The sequence below is a fragment of the Lacerta agilis genome, chromosome 14, assembly GCF_009819535.1.
Source record: "Lacerta agilis isolate rLacAgi1 chromosome 14, rLacAgi1.pri, whole genome shotgun sequence".
NCBI classification, from domain to species: domain Eukaryota; kingdom Metazoa; phylum Chordata; class Lepidosauria; order Squamata; family Lacertidae; genus Lacerta; species Lacerta agilis.
The window spans coordinates 12,746,831-12,770,269 of record NC_046325.1 but is presented as its reverse complement, the minus strand read 5'-3'; the positions used below and the strand labels follow the sequence as shown (position 1 = coordinate 12,770,269).

At 43.7% G+C, this 23,439-nt stretch overlaps 2 protein-coding genes across 2 annotated transcripts; one reads left to right on the top strand and one right to left on the bottom strand.

The window, feature by feature from the left end:
• Positions 1-453: 453 nt before the first annotated feature.
• LOC117057496 (vomeronasal type-2 receptor 26-like) lies at positions 454-6,763 on the bottom strand. The gene is made up of 4 exons (XM_033168345.1): positions 6,755-6,763; positions 4,524-4,751; positions 2,583-2,709; positions 454-1,364 (listed from the first exon to the last, which is right to left on the bottom strand). The coding sequence occupies exons 1-4, from the start codon at positions 6,761-6,763 to the stop codon at positions 454-456; spliced, it is 1,275 nt and encodes a 424-aa protein (XP_033024236.1).
• Positions 6,764-21,376: 14,613 nt separating this feature from the next.
• On the top strand, positions 21,377-22,943 carry LOC117057495 (vomeronasal type-2 receptor 26-like). The gene is made up of 2 exons (XM_033168344.1): positions 21,377-21,455; positions 22,036-22,943. Exons 1-2 carry the CDS (start codon positions 21,377-21,379, stop codon positions 22,941-22,943), a joined length of 987 nt encoding a protein of 328 aa, XP_033024235.1.
• Positions 22,944-23,439: the final 496 nt, after the last annotated feature.

Sequence of the window (23,439 nt, the reverse complement as noted above, 5' to 3'; positions counted from 1 at the left end):
AAGGCATAAAGCAGCCTTTTAAAACCCCTGCTGCAGTGAGGGCTTTTTCCTCTCGCTGTTTGCGAGCTGCTAAACCCGTCACAAAAGTTACAGTAACATCTTGTGGGTAAAGGACGGGCAGTTTATTGTATCACACCCCGCTTTCCTGCTGGCTCAATTGCTCCTTAATTGCTACCATTTACCAAATCAATTGCTCCTTAATTGCTACCATTTACAGTACCAAGTCAGCAATCTTCTTTGTTTTCTACGTATCTCTTAGCATTTTCTGCCTTCATTTTCGTCTTACAAAGCACGGCCATAGAAAAATTTGTCTTGCGAGTCACATAAACAATCGTAAAACCCTTTCGTCTAGTGAGTTTTTCGTTGCACGAGGCATTCATCTTGCGAGGTACCACTGTAACACCTCCTTGCCACAACATAAGGTCCCTGACTAACGGCATCTCCTTCACCTTCTCAACTATGGTCCTCCTTCTTCCTTACTAATCTCTCTTTGCTGTTCATCTCAGGCCTAAGTATAATGATGAAGATTTTGGGGAGGAAGATGCAACCCAATAATCCAGCAGTAGAGGCCAAGATGGAGAAGATCTCCACAGCCACCATGTATTTCCCTTTGGTGCTCAGATAAGTGGGGACAAAGGACAGCCAAACACTGCAGAAGACCAGCATGCTGAAGGTAATCAGCTTGGCTTCATTGAAAGTATCAGGCAACTTCCTGGCAAAGAAAGCCACAGAGAAGCTGACAATGGCCAAAAGACCCATGTAGCCCAGAATCAGGTGGAACATGATGTCTGAGCCTTCATTGCACTGCACTATGATTTGCCCATCCTGGGAGTGCAGGTCAAACTCTGGGAATGGGGGAGAGGATGCCAGCCACCCAAGACAGATGCCAGCTTGAATGAGAGAGCAGAAGGTGATCAGGGATCCTGCCAGCCTCTTCCCAAGCCATTTCCTCAGGCTGTTCCCAGGCTTGGTCACCATGAATGCCAAAACCACAGTAAGGGTTTTGGCTAACACACAAGCAACAGCAATGGAGAAGACGATGCCAAAGACGGTTTGCCTCAAGACACAGGTCACCTTTGTAGGCCTGCCAATGAATAAGAAGGAGCAGAGAAAGCAGAGAAGCAGAGAAGAGAGCAAGGTGCAGGTGATGCCCCAGTTGTTGGCTTTGACAATGGGAGTGTTCCAGTGCAGAGCGAAGGTTCCCATCACAACAAGTGTGACCAGGGAAAGCAGGAGAGCCAAGGAAGCCAGAATTGCCCCCAAGGGCTCCTCATAGGATAGGTAGCTTATGGTTTTTGGAATACATTGGTCCTGAAAGGCATTTGGGTAGTGATCATCTGGGCACTTCTCACACTGATCTGCATCTGAAAGTGAGAAACATGCTTTTAGCATTTCTTGAAGCAACAATTATTAATATTGTTGATACCGTCTAGTATGCTGTACACGAAACAAATTATTGAGTTAATGAACCAAAGTCTACTTTCTTAACTAAGTGATGGTTCCTCTCTGAGCATCTCAGATGTACCAAACAATACATTTATATTTATTTGTCATGGTTAAGTGTATACTGATTGATTTCAGCCTTTCCCCCTTAAACACATCTATCTCTGCATCCTGTCAGGGATCCCTTGGAGGGCAGCAGAGAGCCCGATGGGGTGGTGCAAGGTCTCTCCGAGGCTGAAAGTTCCTTGCACCGCAGAAGCGATAGGGAGACTTCCTGTGGGAGTGATGAAGGGGAAAGGAGCTCCGGGGTGGAAGGGCTGCGGGATGTTTCAGGTCCTGAACAACAACATAGGGAAACAGAAAGGGAGGAAGACACCACAGTTCCGTCGCCCCAATTGCATAGAGGGATGAAACGCAAAGAGGGAAGGAGGAGACTTGGGGTGCCAAAGTTCTTTTGCTGGGGGTGCTCCAGAAGAGCACCACTTCTGGAATCTGAGAGTGACACGGACAGTCACAGACTTTGAGCTCTGCACGGTATATACTTGTACAATAAATCGCTGTAAATATACAGGACTGGAGTCAAGACTCGTTACTCGTGAGAAGTCACTATGGAACTCTTACACATCCACCCCTATGTGTTTGCATTTCAAGGCTTGCAGCCCAAGTGTTCCTATTTTACACTTTCTGTAATGGAGCTTGGGCATGGATGAAACAACCTATCATTTCCTCATCGGAAAAAAAATCTATAAATAACTGTTCCTAAGGAATGAGACTGAGTGGATACAATAGAGAACATTGTTCACTAGTTGTTAATCACAGAAGATGAAAATTTGTTGGCTGCAGGTTCAATGCTGAAAAAAGGGAATCTACGGAGTGCAATCATAATTATTTCTTCCCAGATGTATGTCATCCTGATTTCAATGGTGGTTACTCCCATGTGGACATATTTTCACACTACATACTCTTGAATGGCTTACAAAGGGGAGGAGAGAGGAAAGGACAATATGTATCAGTAACATGTAAACACGTGTGTTTGGGATCTATGACAGAAAATAAACAGACATAAGAAGACTAAGACATGAATGTCAAAGTTGGATAGGAAGGTTGGAATTCCAGTTGACTCAGGTTCCTTCACTTACCCTTCTGGACTGAAATCCTCCCTTTAGGGCACTGAACACAGTCATAGCAACACATTTGCTTTCCCTGCTGGGCAAACATACTCTGTCCAGGGTGGCAGCTCTCAACACAGGTGGAAATGGGCAGTATCTAATGGTAATGACAAGGAAAGGATTTTCAATTGAATAAATCTTATTGTCATCTATGTCAGCTTTGCAGCAGAACGGTCACAGGACTGAAATTAGAGGATGGCTGTGAAGCCTTTGCTCCCTGGGCAAGCATCAGGCTCCGTGATAAAGATGCTTTGTGGTGTCACCTAACCATTTGGCCATCACAGCACATGTCTGAATGGCAAAGAGAACCTAGTGCCAACCTTCTCTTTCTGGATATATTGATTCCTCATAACCCAATGATGATTCTCTTCTGCGGGGAGAGGAGAGCTGAAATAAGGAGCCGGCAGCAAATACTTGTTCTCCTTACCAAATGTACTCGAACTTGCAGTTTAAAATATATAATGCAGGTACATGTTACTTACATTACTAATAGATCTTACATAGATTTTTATCTAAGATAAATACTGTTACAGACTAACAGCAGCACAACAGAACATTCCTGCTGCTCTTACTGTTTAGACTGCTCATAACTGCCATAGCTGTAGAAATTGACATAACTATTCCCTCTTAAAATGTGGGGGGCTATTGGGTTTTTTAATTTTCATTATGTATTATGTATGTATTCATTATGTATTTTTTGTTTTTATATGTTGATTTTATTCAGGGAACTTCCCTGAGACATCCAGTTACATGGCAGTATATAAACTCATTCATTCATTCAATCCATCAATCAATTACCTCAGGCATATGACAGCACAGCATTCTATAGCCTTTATTTATTTATTTATTTATTTATTTATTATAATTAGTCAACTTTCACACGAGGCGACTTACAAACATACAATAAAACAACCCCTATTCAGAAACTCAAGAGATGTAACTTTATTTTACCCTGTCAATTGACTGCACAGCGTTTTCATGAAAAGTTCTCAGTCTAAAATGTATTCATTTTGCATTGTTTTAAAACTTATCTTCAGTTGTTGCTTTTTGCATAGTTATGAAAACCATTTTAAAGGCAATCTCAGACAACCTGTTTATTGAGCATACATCCTGATTTGTTTGCAGGCATATTAGGCAATGTTGGCCATTTAATAAACATTCGTTCTATAGCCTTTTGAGCACCAGCCCTTTCCTTAGCCTTTTGGGATGCTTCCACCCTACACATTATGGCCAAGCCTGCAGGGAGTTTGGCCTTACCAGTAGCCTGATGGAGACCAACATCCTGGGACAGGATATCACCCACAATCCATCCATCAATATTAGTGACCACACACTTCAGGTGGTAGATGATTTTCTTTCTACCTGGGCTCCGCATGGTGGAGATTGTTGCCAACAACGCATTTTGGAGCACAAATGCCCCTTTTCAAGAGCTTTAAACACTTGCAGATTCCTTACTCAGAAATACAGTGGTACCTCTTGTTATGTACTTAATTCGTTCCGGAGGTCCATTCTTAACCTGAAAACATTCTTAACCTGAAGCACCACTTTAGCTAATGGGGCCTCCCACTGCTGCTGCTGTGCTGCCAGAGCACAATTTCTGTTCTCATCCTGAAGCAAAGTTATTAACCCGAGGTACTACTCCTGGGTTAGCAGAGTCTGTAACCTGAAGCATATGTAACCTGAAGCGTATGTAACCCGAGGTACCACTGTAACTGGTTCTTAACCCTGAGCTCCAAATTAGCTCCAAACTAGCTCTGGATCAACAAATTTGAAGAAAGTAACAAAGTATTTGATCAGTGAGTACCAGAGCTTGCCTCCTCACACTTCTCCATTGTAGCCACCTCTGTTTTCCTGGTTCTCCTGATCTTCTCATAAAAGATGATGATTAAAACAAGAAATAGTCCCACCCACCTGCTTGAACTTGGGATTCCATGCAATGGCACTTCCATCCACTGTGAACTCTTTTCCTGGGGGGGCCTGAGGGTCCACCCTCCCCACTCGGACTCTCTGGAAGGACTCATTGGGAAATGTGACCAAGTTGAGGAGATCATAGCCGCCTGCCTGCTGCCCCTTCTCATCAAAAGAGATTTCTTCCCCAGCACTGTTGTTGAAGTGGATGTTTTTCAGGAAGGACCAGAGCTAGATTGCAGAAGGGGAAAAAAACCCATGATCCTTGGAGGCTAATATGATCTCTCTCTCCCGTTTGCAAAGTGCACCTTTGGATTCTTACTGCAATTTATCATATACATTGGGTACTTCAAAATGTGCTGAGTCCAATCATTGTTCTCTGTAGCTCAGAACTGTCTACTCTAAATTGCCACAGTGCTATATGGCATACATTCAAAGTTTCAACCCAGTTCTGATATCAGAGGACACCCCTGCCCATTGTTTAGCCCCAAGTAGGAGAATCCTTGGATGGATTAATTTAACAAGCTTTGAATATGCAGCATGCAAAACATGTGGTCTTTCACTGAGATAAAGTCCCTCCCAATGATAGAGCTCACCAGGGAAAATCCCCAATGCCTCTCCTCCATGCCAGGGCTCAGCTGTGAAACATATGAAACAGTAATAATAACACCTGTGCTTCTAACATTGAGAAGAGTAGTTGACAGTACCTGCCAGGGATTAACTTTTTGCTGCATCCTTCTCTCGCCCAGTACTTTCTGTTTGGCTGTTGATGAATACATGCTATGGAGAGCATGTGCTACAGCATGAACAGCATTGTAGATGGTGTAGCTCTGGCTGGACATTTCCATTTCAAACACAGGTCCAGGGAGTTTTTCCAGCTTCTCCCTTCCAGTGCAGGGTTCCCAGGTTGTGCCAAAGAGATTGTGATCTGGGAATGAACAGAGGAATGCACTACCCCAGAATTCCTGGATGAAATAAAGATTTGGCTGCCATGGATTTATAGTCTCTAGAAAGTCCTGAAACCCTGGAACTGGATTTGAATGGAGTGTAAATGACAAGGTGCCATTGAAGGATATGGAAGGGAATGTGTCTCCATCCAGCACTGCAGTGAAATCCCATTGAGCTGTTGTAATCCACACCCTCTGGACAGGGTACCTAGAGAAAACCTCACAGGAGATTAAAACCAGTCTCAAACCTTCTAGAGACTGACTGTCTCCGTAGACCAGAATGACATTCATTTGCCGCTGTGTGAGAGCAAACATGATTGGTCTCAACTTTTGTTGAAGTAGCTCAATAGGTAAAAGTTTTGTCACTAGTGGGATCACCAATGTCCAGGAAATGCAGAGATTATTTTGGAAAAGCCTTGGTCTCAGAGTACGAAGGAAGGTTTCTCCACTGTCATCATCTGAAACAAGGAGGCCAATCCAGTTCCACCCAAACTTCCTGAGTAGCCAAACAATGCCATCATACTGAGCTTCTTCATTGGGGACCATTTGGAAGAAGGAAGGGAAGCGTCTTTGGTCACTCAGCACTGGATCCAAGGAGCCATAGCTGAACTAAAGGGAAAGGCATTGTGTTTTTAACAATGTGAAAACCATCTATTTGTTCATAGAAAGAATACTTCATTATTGTAGTGGTCAACCACCTGGTATTACTTTTAGTAATATTATTATTGTAGTGGTCAACCACCTGGCATTATTTAGTCTCAGGCTAGGAAAAGTTTCTAAGCAGGAGGCTGGGTGCCCCCATCATTACATGCTTTGTGGCATGCTAAGGTTTTGAAGACTAAGAGATTTGAGTATTAGTATTTTGGGTTTTTATGTGCCCCCCCCCCCCCGCAGAAATCCCAATGCTATATGAAATGGCAGTTTAGGCAACACATAGGTAGGATGCTTTAAGATAGTCATGTATCCATACAATGTCTAATTTGGGACCTAGTGTAGAAAACATAATGTAATGGTTTTGAAAGCTAAATTGGATTTTTTGGGGGGATTTCCTCTTTATGTTTACCTTTCTGGCTGTATCTATGTGTGAGGAGCGTGGCTGAATCAAGTGAGGAAGAACAGCCAGATGAAGGAGAGGGACAAGAGTCTGATTCAGAATTTGGCAAAATAAACAATAAAAAAATCCTTCCAGTAGCACCATAGAGACCAACTACGTTTGTTACTGGTATGAGCTTTTGTGTGCATGCACCATTCTTCAGATCCTTCTACAGTATGTATCTACACACATACCTGTGGCATCTTGTAGGTGCTTAATATATTGGCCATCTGAATGGAGTTTTGAGAGGTGAGCCCTCCAATGACGCCAATTAATTTATCTTCCCCGTTACAATTGTAATTGGGGGTGTTTTGTTGTCCCATGAAAAGAATAGCAAGAGTGTTCCAACATGTTTGTGAAGGATTAAAAGCATTCTCATAAAATGTTGATCCCAGCGTGATGTTGGATAAGAATCTGGCATTCTTGTTGATCTCTTGCATGGCAAAGATGAAGGCAAGAACATGCTGGTAGTTTTTCGGGATCATACTGCAATGACACAGAAATGACTGCAATACTGGCAGAGAGAAACAGCTGTGTTTCAATTTACATTTTGACTTGTGAATCTATGTACCTTGAATGTTGCAACCCATAGAACAGGAACATTTTATTCCAACTAATGAAACTACAGCAGTCTTCTAATAGAATTTGATTAGATGTATGTGAATGGTGGATTCCAAGAGATCCCATGTTGTGCTGTGGATGAATTTCTGGGAACCTCACAACCATAAGTTCTTAACGTGCGAAGTTCAGTCAGGCTCTAATTCTGTCCCCATTTAACTACGTTCAAAACCACAAACACAATGGAATATAATACTGAGTGATGCTGATTGTATGTTCCCAACACTCCCTATGCCTCTTTCTTATATACAGTGTCCATGCCTACTTCTTGTTTAGTTTCTTTGACCACCACCTTCCTTCCATGGGAATGTATTCTCAATTGAACCTGGAGAAGAACTGAACATTAGACAAAGGTGGTCTAACCTGTGGGCCGAAAGGCTTTTTAAGCGGCCCTTGAATTTGAGCCAAAGGAGGGAGAAAGATGAGAGAGATGGAGTGGGATGTTCTTTCACATTCTCTCCCTTTCTTTCTTTACTGCCTTTCCTCCTCACTGCCTTTTACATGGTTGGTTTTTTAAATTGCTCCTTTGATGCAAGCCCAAGCCATTAGTAACAGACAAGAGTGCATTGTTTTTGGGAAACACAAGGTCTGTGTCACCCAGGCTCAGACTTGCCCTAGTGGAAGATGATGATCCATTTGTGGAAACCAGCATAGCTCTGCCCTCCTGCCAGATGGAAAGTGCTACCTGCAGCCCTGATGCTGTTGCATGCCTTTTAATGTATAAAAAATAGAACTTTGGAAGCAAAACCTTCCTCTTCTTTTTTTTATTCAACTGGATTTGCTTCCCCAGTAATCACACACGGGATTACATGTTATGATCACACAAGCTTCCACTAGAAATTGTATTCTTCCATGAAAACTTCTGTTAATGAAAGCTGTCCTTGATCCCAAGTATTGGTGAAGAAACATCCCACATCCCACTGGCCTCGATGGAAATGGCTTTCCTGCAATTTTTTTTTTTAAAGCTGTTTAACACTGTGGTGCAGAGGAATTTGATTAGTCACATGTGGCACCTAAGACTGATTATGGCTTCATTTCTGCTAACTCGAGTGGTGGGACCTAAGTCTGAACGTATCCCAGAAGGATTACAGGAGAATCAAAGACAGAAGCTAATGTAGTTTTTTATTTCATAAACTCAGGAATGATCAGTGGGCCCAGTAGAATATTCCCAATAAATACGTAGCTACTTACAGAGCATATAATGAAGAGGTTTGTGGTTCCTCTGTTAATTTGTGCATTCTGAAGTTTGCTTGTGTAATGGACACAAATTCACCAATGATCATGTCTGCCGGAAGACCATAGGAATTAGTTTTAATTGTTTTTCTCAGTTGGCATGAGGAGGAGGTCAAGCTCTTGCTAGAAGAACAATGCAGCAGCGACAGCAACAGCAGGAAAAGCAGGTGGAGTGCTAACCATTCTTGGGATGAACTGCAGTTGGAAGCCATCATGTTTGCCTGTAGTCACAAATTCAGTCTGGGCTGCAGTTATGGGGAAGCTTGGATGCATGGAGCTATGCACCAGCCTCAAATCCACCTCCCTAACTGGATTCATGTATGTTGATAGGACAGGCGCCAATATAGACTACAACACAGAATCACCACAATTGGAAAGGGCTGTTTCTGTGGCTGTTATTGTGCCTGGTGCCTGATTTCCCATGGGGTATTTAGTAGTAGTGATGCTAATCAATAATTATAAAAAATTACAGGGTGGGGGATCTGTTTTGCTCAAGTCCTCAAGTCTCAGAATAGGGAAAGTGCTATGTCAGTGTCATCCCATTATAGCCCAAGATCTGCTCTCTTATGAAGCAGTGCTTTGGACAGTTGGTATAATTTTCTCAATTGATATAATGTGAAACTTGGCCAGGGTATAGAAATTCAAACAATCAACCCTTCTATCTAACTACAGTCTACCCTGAGCAGCAATAATGCTCTGCTGCCCATAAAAGCATCTTTCTTTCACTGAACTGGAACTCTTTTAACTGGAGATGTTGCCAATTAAACTTATGCATCCAAAGCTGAGCTCTGTCACTGAGCTATATCCCTCATTCTAAGCTAGATGGTTAAGCACTTCTTCATTGTTTATATGTGATCCTCAGATGAAGGGCGGTATAGAAATAACAACAACAACAACAACAACAACAACAACAACAACAACAACAACATGCCAGGCAATTCTTTCCTCCTCCTGCCTCCATCAGATACCCTCACACATGTTGTTCTTGTCTCTCCCCATAGAAGTCAAATGATCTTTTGCATTGGGTCTCTTGATAATATTGGACTTCTGCGGAGACACAAGGTTGAAGAAGAGTGATCTACTCCATGTACACTGCCTATTTTCATGTCATCTACCTCTTTTTGTTTCATGACACCCCTGCTAACATACAGGTGTGGTGTCCAATGCAATCAGAGGCAGCCCAATGGGTGGTGGAGGGACATCATTTGGTCAATGCAGATGGAGGATTGAGATGTCACTAGGGATGAGTGAACAGGAGAGAAATAGATCTCATATATTAATCCCAGTCAACAGGAACATTCTGCAATAAGCACTGAATTGAATGGGAACTGTAAAATAATAAGAGAATACTTTGTGTGTTATGCAGTCTGACAGTCTCTTGCTGATATAGTGAGCACTCCATTGGAAGCAACATCTCTATGTACTTGAATGTGCAAACGGCTCAGTTTTCTATACTGAAACTAATAATAATAATAATAATAATAATAATAATAATAATAATATCCCACACATCTGGCTGGGTTTCCCCAGCCATTCTGAGCAGCTTACAGCATATCTAAAAACATAAAACATCAAGCGTTGAATACCTCCTGATATAGGGCTGCCTTCAGATGTCTTTTAAAATAAATATTAAAGATTTTATTGGTTTACAAAAGTATATGCCTTGTCTCTCCCCCCGTGTTGTACAGTCTTTCTTACGAAGCAGTTGCATTTGTTGTGAGACATTAGTGTTGAGCACAGTATAAGGTTGGGGAAGAAGAGGGGGTGGAAAGAGGAGGGGTGGGGTGGTAAGGCTTATATTATTTTCTATAGTGTACGTGTAGGCCTTTGTGTCAGCGTCAACTGGGTAGGTTCTCTTCCTAATTGTTTATTACAATTCCTTGGGAGTAAGATGTATTATGGGGGAGAAGGTGTGGTGGGTTGCCTGTGGTTGGCTGAAGTGGGGTTTGTTTGCATTTGTGTCAGGGAAGCCAGATTGATTTGAATGCTGTCGGTGGATTCTAGTCATTGCCTTGTTGGGCCATGTATGTGATAAAGACAGAAGCTGATGCAGTCGCTTACCAAGGAGTACAAATAACTAGAAACCTCCACAAACTAATCTTCAAAAGTACTCTCCCCCTGGCAGAAATTCATCCAAGAACTGAAGAGATGGAGTAAAACCAATTTCACCCTCTCAGATGAAATAGCCACGAGTATAATGATAATACTCTGAAAGCTAAGCTACCTTTTCCAGACCCTTCCAATATGTGTTCTTTCAAACCAACTCCATAAATGGCAGAAAAAAGACACTCATTTATCTTCTCACAGAAAAAGCAGCTATGTAAGCTCCAAATTCTGTTAATGAATAGGGACCAATGCCATAGGACTTCTTAAAAATAAGGTACCAAAGATGTTTTGCTTTCATATGAAAACCCACAATGTTTTTCAAACTGTTTTTTTTTAAGTTGGAACCAAAACAATACAATATCATAAGATGGTTTTAGGATTCTGTTACATGTTTAATGGGAATCCCTATGTGTGGCTACCCCACAGATGACCCTCTAACACATAGTTTCTCTGAGAGGTGAGATCTTTTGCATGGAGACAATTGCATGCTGCTCTCAACATGTGCTTAACTTTTCCATTGCCAAGGAATAGACTCTCACACAGAATTATCCCTCAACACACACACACACACACACACACACACACACACACCAGCTTGGGCCCAACTCGTCGTGCCTGGTGGATCAGACTCCCTTGGAAGATGGTGGACTCTCCTTCCTTCAAGCACAGATTGGATGGCCATCTGTCATGGCTCCTTTATTTGAGATTCCTGCCTTGCAGCAGGTTGAACTAGATGACACATGGAATCCCTTCCAACTCCAAACCTCTATGATTCTAAGTCTATGATTCCCTGTCCACTACATGAGGCAGGCTCGTGGTGTGTTTATATGAAGCATTTGTCTGTTAATTAGGCAAGAGAGGATTAAAATACATTTACTAAGCCTGTTTCTGTTGCCTGTATTCTCTTTTAGCCTCACTCAGATGTTAACCACGATAATTTGCAGAATCTTTGGACTGAAAGGTATTCCCCACCCCAGTAGCATGGGTTTGAGTCACCCTGCCAGTTGTGGTCTGACCAAGGCACAGTAGAGTGGTACTATGACTTCCCTTGATTGTATCATGATACAAATTGGGGCACACACACACACACACTCATATGCTCATGGGCTGTGAATTGGAGGTGACAGACCAGGAATGTGACCTTGGAGTCATAATGGATTGGTCGATGAAGATATTGAGTCAGTGTGAAGCAGCCATAGAAAAGGCAAATTCCATGCTAGGGATCATTAGGAAAGGAACTGAAGCTAAAATGGCTGATATCACAATGCTGTTCTATGGTGCAAGTGCATTTGGAATACTGCGTACTGGATGCCTCGCCTCAAAAAGGACATTGCAGAGTTCAAAAGGGTTCAGAAAAGGACAAGCAAGGAGCAGCTCCCCAGTGAAGAAAGGCTGCAGGGTTGGGGACTATTTAGTTGAGAGGAAAGGCGGGTAAAAGGTGACATGATAGAAGTTAATTAAATTGTGTATGGCATTGAGAAAGTAGATAGAAAAAAGCACACTCCTCCCAGTAACCCTGGAACTCATGGACATCCTGTGAATTACATCAGGGCAGATAGAGGAACGTAATCTTCTTGCAGCTCAAAGTTAAACTATGGAACAGGCCCCCAAAGGAGGCAGTGATGCAGTGGCGTAGGAAGGGCGGGGTGTAGCGGGGAGGGTGCCCCATGTTCCAGGGGAGGGGGGGTGACACTCGGCAGCCCCTCCCCAAGCCGAGCCCCGCCGCCCGGCACCCCGTCTGTGCTGCTTTACGAACGGACGGGGCAGCCCCACGAACCGCCACTCGCTCGGCGGCTTGTGGGGCTGCCCTGTCCGTGCTGCTTTATGGCCAGGGCAGCCCCACAAGCTGCCGCTCACTCGGTGGCTTGCCCGGTCGCCGCGGGAGCAGCAGCGCCGGCCTGAATGAACTGCACATGTGTGGCATTTTCGCGCATGCGCAGTACGTCCAACGTGCGCCGTGACATCACGATGCCCCCGCCCCCAGGGGGGTGCCTCTGTGCTGCCGCCCCAGGTGGACAAGAGGCTTCCTCCGTACCTGCAGTGATGTCCACCAAAATTAGAAGGATATAAAAGAGGGTTGTGCAAATTCATGGAGGAGAGGGCCATTGATGGTTGCTGGCATATAACACCTGTGCTCAGAGATCTGCACTGGTTGCTGGTTTGCTACTGGGCCAGGTTTAAAGTGTTACTATTAGCTTATAAACCCCTTAACAACTTGGAACTAGTTTACCTATATGATCTCCTTACCCCACATGTGCACACTAGACCACGTCGACTGGTGGGATTGTCACTACTACAGGTGCCAAACAAGACCCGTTCTGCATTTGTAGGAACCTCATATTTTAGTGGGGCAGCAAATCCTTGCCTACTGAGATCCAGCAGGCACCATCACACTCCCCTTTGGGTGCCTTTGGAAAACATCCCCGTTTAGACAAACCGACCCAGATGCTATCAAAGTAGAGTTAATTTATCTTCTGTTTTAGTGTTTAAACTTTTGTACGTTTTAATGTAAGAGCTGTGGCTTTTTCTTGATTTTCTTGCTTTGCATTTTTGCAAACAGCTTTGAGGTTTTTTTTTCTTTTTACAATCAAGCGGTGTACATAGTTTATGAAATAAATAAATGAACGCTGGCTATGTTTCTGAATGCCAGTTGCTGGAAGCCACTGGAGCGGAGAACGCTCTCATGCTCCTGTTCTCCTTGTGGGTTCTCCGTAGGCGATTATGAGAAAATGAGGCTGGATTTGATGGGCCATTGGACTGAACCAGCAGGTTCTTCTCGTGTTCTTGAAAGTCATGAGCCTTTGGCGAGATTCATGTCTGAGGGGGAAGTGGAACCAGGAGCAACGGTACAGAATAATTGTTTTAGTTTAATGGGAAAGATAATAGCGAAGTGACCAGAGGGGTCTGGTTGGCTGTGGTTAGATGATGAAGCATTGGGACCCTATAGGAAGGAATGTGCTTGGATGAGGAAGGTAAAGAATCAAAGGAACCACACAAATTCTAGCTCTGGCATGGGAACAGATCAGTTTTCGTTGCTTGTGGACTTTGGCGAAAAAGGTGAATTGCCCTGCAATTACTGGAATTACAGTAATTAGCAATGCCACTTTGGGAAGCTGCACGGAAACTAGTGCCTCGTTTATTTCCACTTTTTACACAAATATCAAAAACAGCCTAACCATGATGTGCATATAATTCAGTCAGGGAGTATTAGACTCATGGCAACAGACAAGAACAACTCTGTCAGCCCAGACTTTGATTGTAGCTCCTTCCACCCAACAGCTCCAGGTTGGAATTGGTTGAGAACATATTAAGAGGCTCGGAGGGTGGCAACGGCTTCTCCCTCGCTGAGCCTGCAGACAACAGTTGTAAATCTTCCAGCCCGATGCGCTTCTCAGTTTTTGGACCGACTGGCTAATTAGCAGAGTGAATACATGCAATGTGATTTATGTCTGAAGTGAGTAGGAACAGTCTCAGTAAATACTTCTGGAGACAGATGCTTCTAATCTAGAGTTTATTTCAGAAGCGAAAATAGATACACACTGGGAGAAAACCCTTCCATGGTGCTTCCTCTCCGGCCAGCGGAAAAAACCCACAGAATAATACAGACAAAGGAACACCCATAAGTGGGTGGAGCACCCAGCGTCAGAACGTACATCCGGTGGACTGTTAACCCTGTGTTAACCAGAAACCTCCACATTGGTCCACTAGTGAATAACTTCGAGTGAAGACGAAAATTGCTGCTGGTGGTCACAGTGAGTGGAGAAGGACACCATGCAAGTGTGGGGCTGTGGCTTGGTTCAAGATTTATCAGGGCTTCAGTTGATCTTGCTGCTGCTGCTAGATCTGAAATATTCTATAAGCCACCATTTGAGCTCAGAAGGTTCTGCAGATGAGATCATAATTGCTGAATTTGTATCCATTGGCCTTGTTAGTTTTGCTTTACGTGACTTTAGAAAATATTCTTATTCTCCTCTTCTGGGGTAGTAAGTAATAACATTTTTATATATTTATGCTCTCATTGATCACATGAAAAACCTCTGCTTCACCACAAAGATTGCTAGTTACAAGCAGCCGCTTGGACTGACTTTTCCTTCATTGTCCCCTTCACCTCTTAAGGGGAACATTCTCAGTGATGTCTCTGATAGTCTCTTTTGATGAATATGATTTTTTTTAAAGCTGATATATGGGCAGCAGCTAGAAATCATTCCTCTGGGCAGTGCTGGCCCAATACATTTTGTTGCCTGAGGCTAAGGGATAAGGTGATCCAATCATCATTTTCTACATATAGAAAATGCTGCTGTCACAGCCTTAACTGGGTGTCTTACTCAGTGTAAATGTAAAGTAAAGGGACCCCTGACCATTAGGTCCAGTTGTGTCTGACTCTGGGGTTGCGGCGCTCATCTCGGCATTACTTGCCGAGGGAGCCGGTGTACAGCTTCCAGGTCATGTGGCCAGCATGACAAAGCCGCTTCTGATGAACCAGAGCAGCGCATGGAAACGCTGTTTACCTTCCCGCTGGAGCAGTACCTATTTATCTACTTGCAGTTTTGACATGCTTTCGAACTGCTAGGTGGGCAGGACCTATGACTTTCTCTTGAGCCATTGTTCAGCACTAGAAATTCCTGATGTCTGTGCTAGTATCTTTTCATGAACATGATTTGTCAGCAGCAGCTAGAAAATCATTCCTATGGGCTTTGCTGGTCGAATACATTTTGCTGCCTGAGGGTGAATGACAGAGTGATACAGGGATCATTTTCTGCATATGCATATGCTGCCTGCGTAAAGCTCAAAATTGTGTTGTATCTTAACAACTGTCCCATAGGATAGGAAAAGAGGTGATGTTTTACACAGGAACACTGATAGCCAAGTCCTATTTACTGAAAATAAATACATATTTGTTCAGTGGGGTTAGGTTTACCTTTACCTTTTCTTTAGTTATAGGTAAGCAGGAACATAATGGCAGCCTGAAGGGCACATTCACAGAAGGGCAGGGATTTAGTTAGGACTTTCCCCTTAGCCATTGCTCAGCACTGGGAATTCCTGGTGCTGCTATTTCCATCTTTCTACTCATCATGTCTTAAAATATAGCCTTTGTACCATTAGTGAGAACAATATGATACTTGGTGAGAAAATATCCCATTTACTTAGATGTAGAAATCACAGGCTGCTTCTCTGTTGTGAGGATTAAAGATTGTGTGACCATCTCATTGACAGCATGATTCCTAAAAACTACCAACATGTCCTTGCGTTTGTTTTTGCCATCAATGAGGTCAACAAAAATCCTGAATTGTTACCCAACACCTCGCTGACAGCAAAGGTTCTTGATAATTATTTCAGTGCCGTGAGAACTTCTGGGGCTACTCAGGATCTACTATTCATAGGAAAAGTGCACTACTCCAATTACAACTGTGTCAGGAGAAAGAAAGTGATGGCTGTCATTGGAGGTCTCACATCTCAAAACTCCATTCAGATGTCCAACATCTTAAATACCTACAAGATCCCACAGGTATGTATATAAGTAGGCAGATACAGCGAGGGGGGTGGGAATATAAAGAGCAACCCGTCCTCTCATGTATGTTTCATCCACCAGTCTGAAAGCAGGATTTGCCAAGTCTATTTTGATCTGTGCTGGCTGCATTGAGGTCTTAATCTACATGAAGCCATTGGGAGCAGTCATTAAGAGTGTTGGGTCAAGGTGTCATAAGTACGCAGATGATAAGCAGCTCTGTTTCTCTATAACATCTGAGTCAGAAGAGACAGAGTATGGTCAGGAAGGATGTCTGGATGCAGTCATGGATTGGATGAGAGTTAAGAAAATGAGTTTGAATCCTGGGAAAGTGGATAGACTGTGGGTGGCTGTGCCTGAGAGACTGGCCATTTGCCTGCTTGATTGGGGTTCCCTTCCTTCTGAAAGAACAGGGTTCTAGTCTGAGGGCATTCCTGGATCCATCTTTGTTAGTGTCTTTTCCCAGCTGTGGCTTGTTTCTTAGCCACAGATGTTCTTGGTCACAGGCAGCCTGACTGCAGAGACTCGTGTACTAGTAACCCCGAGATTTGACTGTTGCAATGCATTCTGTGTGGAGTTAGCCTTTCAAATTGTCCCGATGCTCCTGCTGGAGTAAAATATTGTGGCTTAACTCTTGATTGGGAAGAACTATTGCCATCATGTAGGATGATGGTGAACAACATAAATCAGATAGCATGATAAATAGTTCACTCTAACCCCGAAGCTGGTGTTTAAGCAATACTTACAAGAGAACAACAAATCAACTTTAATATTTATTGCAGCCTTCTATCATTGAAGGTGATACACTGTGTACATTAACCAAAAAGATTTATATTGTGAGGGGAGTCCTCTATTCTCATTTTTTCACCATATGCATAATCAACTGGCCACTCAATTCCAAAGGAGTCTTTGTGCTGCGGGACTTCTGCCATTCTTTTATTGTTATTGAATTTTCCCACAAGTACTATTTGCCCTCTAAGATCTTCCAGTACCTCATTATTAAGAGCTTGGCTGCTGGAACTCTGAAAGTGTTATATCTTTCCCATTAGCTCAGCTACAGCTCCTTTGATCCAGTGCAGAGTGAGAAAACTCACTTCTCTTCTATGTACCGTATGGCCCCAAATGAAGATCCTCAGTATGATGGCATTGTTCAGCTACTCAAGCATTTTGGATGGAACTGGATTGGCCTCCTTGTTTCCAGTGATGACAGTGGAAAAACTTTCCTTCGATACTTGAGACCAAAGCTTTTGCAGAACAATCTTTGCCCAGCTTGGACACTGGAGATCCTACCAGTGACGCAACTATTACCAGATGAGATAAGCCAAGAAAGGTTGATACCAGTTCTGAAAACTCTTGTATTGCCAGGAATCAACGTGATTTTGGTCTATGGAGACAATCAGTCTCTGGAAGGTTTGCGGTTGATTTTATATTCCAATGAAATGTTTTTAATGCACCCTCTGGAAAGGGTGTGGATCACCACAGCTCAGTGGGATTTTATGGATACTAAGACTGGGGAGAAAATAATTAAAAAATCATTCAACGGCTCACTGTCATTCTCCTTCCACACCATGGAGGTGCCAGGATTTCAGGACTTTCTTGAGACCATCAATCCTCTCCAGTCTACGTTTTATTTTCTACATGAGTTCTGGTACACTGCTTTTCTTTGTTCATTCCCAAGATATAGCCTGTATTTTCCAAACAGAGGGAACTGCACAGGGGAGGAGAGGCTGGAGAGTCTCCCCAGAACTGTGTTTGAAATGCGAATGTCTGGCCAGAGCTACAGCATCTACAATGCTGTGTATGCTGTAGCCCATGCTCTTCATGCCATGTATTCCTCAAGAGCCAAGCATAAAGCAAGGGGAATCCTTGAAGTCATGGCCTGGCAGGTAGCTACAGCTTCTTTAATTAAATTAGAAGACATAATAAAGTAACACAGAAACACAGTTTTCTTGTTATTATTGTTTCATGTTTCATGTTTTCATGCATTTTCCCATCTCCGCCGTATTAAGCAGTTGGCCCCCTACCTCTCTCGCCCTGATCTGGCCACAGTGATCCATGCGACAGTCACCTCCAGACTTGATTATTGTAACTCGCTCTACGCGGGGCTGCCCCTAAAGCTGACCCAGAAACTCCAGCGGGTGCAGAATGCCGCGGCGAGGCTCCTTACTGGGTCTTTGCCACGGGACCACATTCATCCAGTGCTTTACCAGCTGCACTGGCTCCCGGTGGAGTACAGGGTCAGGTTTAAGGTGCTGGTTTTGACCTTTAAAGCCCTATGCGGCTTAGGACCCTCGTACCTAAGGGACCGCCTCTCTTGGTATGTCCCGTGTAGGACCTTAAGGTCCTCAAATAATAATATTTTGGAGGTCCCGAGCAACAAAGATGCTAGGTTGGCCTCAACTAGGGCCAGGGCCTTCTCAGTATTGGCCCCAACTTGATGGAACAGTCTATTACAAGAGACCAGGGCCCTGCGGGATTTGGCATCTTTCTGCAGGGCCTGCAAGACGGAGCTTTTCCACCTGGCCTTTGGGTTGGTTTCTGTGTGATACTTATGCTTCATTCTTTTATTGGTGGGTTATTTGAAAATTGAGACTGCAGTTTTAATATTTAATATTGAATTTTTAAATTTGTATTTTAATCTGTTATTTTAAATTGATTGTGTTTATGTTTTTGCTGTGATTTTAATTAGTGTTAGCCGCCCTGAGCCCAGTTTTTGGCTGGGAAGGGCGGGGTATAAATAAAAATTTATTATTATTATTATTATTATTATTATTATTATTATTATTATTATTATGTTTTATAGTTGGGCTATGCCATCCACAACGTTTCCTGGTGCTTACCCATGTTACTACTGCCACTGAGCAGAGAAAGACCCACAGTTCAGACACAAATCACACCAGAGGCACCAATTGGTGAGGGAGATGGGGGTGGGGTGGGGTGCGGATGATGCATGTGTGACATCACGTCATGAGGTCAGGTTGTTGGGAGGAGCCAGGTGGTGACAGTGCAGCTTCAATGGTTGGCTTGCATCTCTTCTCTGGGGCTCGGCCTCCTCTTCCTCTTCATTCTCCTGCTGCCACCGTTGGTCAGGGGCTGCTTCCCATCTCCTTCCCATCCAGGGCAGGAGAAGGAGAAGAAGGAGCTAGCATCCACTGCCCCCCCCCCAATTTTGGCTCCCACACCCAAAAATTATTTTGGCCCCCAGACGAGGTGCGTCCCTAGGATTATCACCCCTGGATAACATGCTTCACATGTTTTGGATCCCAGCCTGTTACTGTATTCTCCAGTGAAACTAGGGGTCTTTGGGAGCATGACCTGGCACATAGTTCTGCCCTGAAGTCCAGAGATCTTCTGCTGAGGTGCAGAGACCAATTGGAAGCTTCTAGTATTGGCTATATGCCATTCTTGGACACTACTTATTTTATTCATCTTCTAAATCAGGTGTAGGCAACCTAAGGCCCAAGGGGCGGATGCGGCCCAATCGCCTTCTCAATCCGGCCCGCGGATGGTCTGGGAATCAGCGTGTTTTTACATGCGTAGAATGTGTCCTTTTATTGAAAATGCATCTCTGGGTTATTTGTGGGGCCTGCCTGGTATTTTTACATGAGTAGAATGTGTGCTTTTATTGAAAATGCATCTCTGGGTTATTTGTGGGGCATAGGAATTCATCCATCTCCCCCCCATATATAGTCCAGCCCACTACATGGTCTGAGGGGCAGTGGACCGGCCCACAGCTGAAAAATGTTGCTGACCGCTATTCTAAATCTCTTTTGATGGAGGAGATTTGAATATCTGGCAAGGACAGACCATTGCAGATTCATGTTTGGTGGTAATGATATTGTGGTAAAGAGGTTTTGAAAGGGTCTTCCTATTGGCTTTGCCATACCCGCAATTCCTGGTTCAGCTGACACCAGAGCTGAAGATGTTGCAGCCCAAAAGGGTGAGTTTGGGCCTGTGTGTCAGACACACTTCTGAGCATTATAAACAATGTGAGAGAATGATTATGACTATGCTGATAGTAAGTTGTTTCTCTGTCCTCACTAGCATCCTGCAGGTCTGAGCTTTCACACTTCCTGGATACTGGACTAGACATGCTTTTGGTTTGATACAGGAGCGCACCTCTTCTTTTCTTATAAAACAATAGCACCAACTTCAAATGCTTCAGAAACACACACCTAAGGAATGCAGTTAATTGACACAAATTGGGCTAATTTGAGAGGAAAAAAAACATTAACCCATTTCCCATAGTCTGCTAATATTTATCTCTCATTCTAGCTTCACCGTTTTCTGAGAAACATCCACTTTAACAATAGTGCTGGGGAAGAAATCTATTTTGATGTGAATGGGGGCTTGGCAGCTGGATATGATCTCATCAACTTGGTAACTTTCCCCAACGAGTCTTTCCAGAGAGCCCAGGTTGGATGGGTGGACCCCCTGAGTCCTTCAGGGAAGGAGCTTACCATGAATGGCAGTGCTGTTAAGTGGAATCACAAGTTTCATCAGGTGAGAATGATCTTCACCTTCTCCTCCTTTACATTTTGTGAGAATAGCCTGGAGATTCACGAGATGGCGGAGGTAAGTTTATTAACATATCCGGACCTCTTCCCCACCTCTGAAGCAGGAGGATTCAACAGTGCTCTCACAGGAGAAATGAGCCAACCCGGAGATGCTCAGTATTAAATGTGGGACCATTGAAATGCAAACAGCTCACCGCTGCACATCCACTGTTCTCTCAAAGGCTCCATGCCTTGCTCAGACTTTTGCTATGATATGTTTCACAGCACCCCACTGCCTCCCAAGGTTTCCAGGGGGTTGCGCCCAGTGGTGAGCACACCTGAAACCAGAATTTCAAGCATTTCTATTGCGTCTTTGAGACTCTTCCCAGGCCACCACCATCCCAGCCACACCTACTGGTCCTGCCTTGTGTCCTTGCTCTATGATAATGCCTCTTGCTTCCTTGGATATTGGATAAGGGCAGAGAAGTTGGTGTTTGTTGAAACTAGGTTGCTTAGGAGGAAAGGCAGTACAGTACATGGGTTGACAACCGCTACGCTAAGACCTTGGCATGTACCCCACAATGCACCCAAATGCTGACTCCTGGGAATGTGCTTTGTTAGAGTGCCAAAAAGATGACAGTAATAATAATAATAATAATAATAATAATAATAATAATAATAATAATAATTTATTATTTGTTCCCCGCCCATCTGGCTGGGTCTCCCCAGTCACTCTGGGCGGCTTACACTAGTGTTAAAAAAGAAGTTCCATTTCCATTCTGGATGCCTTTTCTTCTGGTTTCTATTAGACCCCGCCCAGTTCTTCATGCGTGGAGCACTGCTATCCTGGACAAAGCATGTTTCCCAAGCTGGGGGAGCAAATCTGTTGCTATGACTGTGTTCCGTGCCCAAGTGGGAGGATTTCAATCCAGATGGGTAAGTGAAGGAAACTAGCACAAAGCTTAAGAATTGCCATGGGTAGAAAAAGAAAGACACCTTTGAATCATTCTGGTACATGCCCATTAAGCTTGTTAGCAGAGCAGAATGTAAATCAGGCATAGGCAAACTCTGATCCCTCAGATGTTCCCATCATCCCTGATCACTGGTCCTGTTAGCTAGGGATGATGGGAATTGTAGTCCCAAACATCTGGAGGGCCCGAGTTTGCCTGTGCCTGGTGTAAATGATCTCCACAACCAGCCAATGAGCTGGTCTTGCACTTTGCTGTGAAAAGAGAAGACAATTGAAGTATGGAACTTGTATTTTCTTTCAGCCATATAAACTGCGGATGGGGTTTGGTACAAGTAAGTTAATAAAAGTTACAAGTTAAAAATATTTTATTATTATTTTTATTATTATTATTATTAGTTCTGTGTTGTGCAAAAACAAGAAAAAAATGTTAAAGACAAATACAAATACTGAATTGGTTTTTGCCAATCCTCTTTGACATATAAAGCCCTGAGAGAACAACCGTCAAACATGCTGAAGACTCAACAAACTGGATTCCATTACTTTCAGATTCACACCAATGTGAGGACTGCCCAGAAGATCAGTATCCAAACAACAGCCATGACAAATGTATTCCCAAAAGCATCAGCTACCTATCGTATGAGGAGCCCTTAGGAAGAGTTCTGGTTTCCTTGGCTCTTTGCCTTTCTGTTTTCACAATTGCAGTGATGGCAGCCTTCATTCTGCACTGCAGTACTCCTATTGTCAAATCCAACAACTGGAACATTACCTGCACCCTGCTCATCTCCTTGTTGCTCTCTTTTCTCTGCTCCTTCTTATTTATCGGCATGCCTGGGAAGGTGACCTGCCTTCTGAGGCAAACAACATTTGGCATCATCTTTTCCATGGCTGTATCTTGTGTGTTGGCCAAAACAATCATTGTGGTTCTGGCCTTCATGGCCACAAAGCCAGGGAACAAGATGAGGAAATGGGTTGGGAAGAAGCTGGCCATTTCAGTCGTCATTCTCTGTTCTCTCATTCAAACGGTCATTGGTGTAGTGTGGCTGAGCACCTTTCCTCCTTTCCCAGAATTGGACACACGTTCTCAGGTTGGTCAGATAATAGTGAAATGCAGCGAAGGCTCCAATGTCATGTTCTATATTGTTCTGGGTTACATGGGTCTCCTAGCCATCATCAGCTTCACTGTGGCCTTCCTAGCAAGGAAGCTGCCTGATACCTTCAACGAAGCCAAGCTCATCACCTTCAGCATGTTGGTGTTTTGCAGTGTTTGGGTGTCCTTTGTGCCCACCTACCTGAGCACCAAAGGGAAATACATGGTGGCCGTGGAGGTCTTCTCCATCTTGATTTCTAGTGCTAGTTTATTGGGCTTCATTTTTCCCCCTAAGTTATACATAATTTTCCTAAGGCCTGACCTAAATACCAGAGAGCACTTAGTAAGGAAGACAAACAGTGCTTGAGGTGAGAACTTGACCTCCTCCTGAGAAGGAGTGAATTGGGAAACATGATGTCCCAATGTAGTCCCAATGTAAGGAGATACTGGCTAATCATGTTAGAAGGCTTCCTAAACTGGCTCCTTTTCTTTCACCCAAGGTTGTTGGAGGCTTAGTTGATGGGCAATGAAAGCAGAAGACCAGTGTCAACATGGAGTCCTTATTTATGTTACACCGCCAATACTCTAGAGCAGGCATAGGCAAACTCCAGATGTTTTGGGACTACAATTCCCATCATCCCTGACCACTGGTCCTGTTAGCTAGGAATCATGGAAGTTGTAGTCCCAACACATCTAGAGGGCAGAGTTTGCCTATGCCTGCTCTAGAGACCTTTATAGCTTTACGTCTGCATTCACAATTTATGACTACTTCATCTGTTTGTTAAGGACATTTCTATTCCTCTTTCGCAACTAAATGACTTAGGGCAAGAAATGTCCTCAAAAGACAAAGTATGGTGTTATAA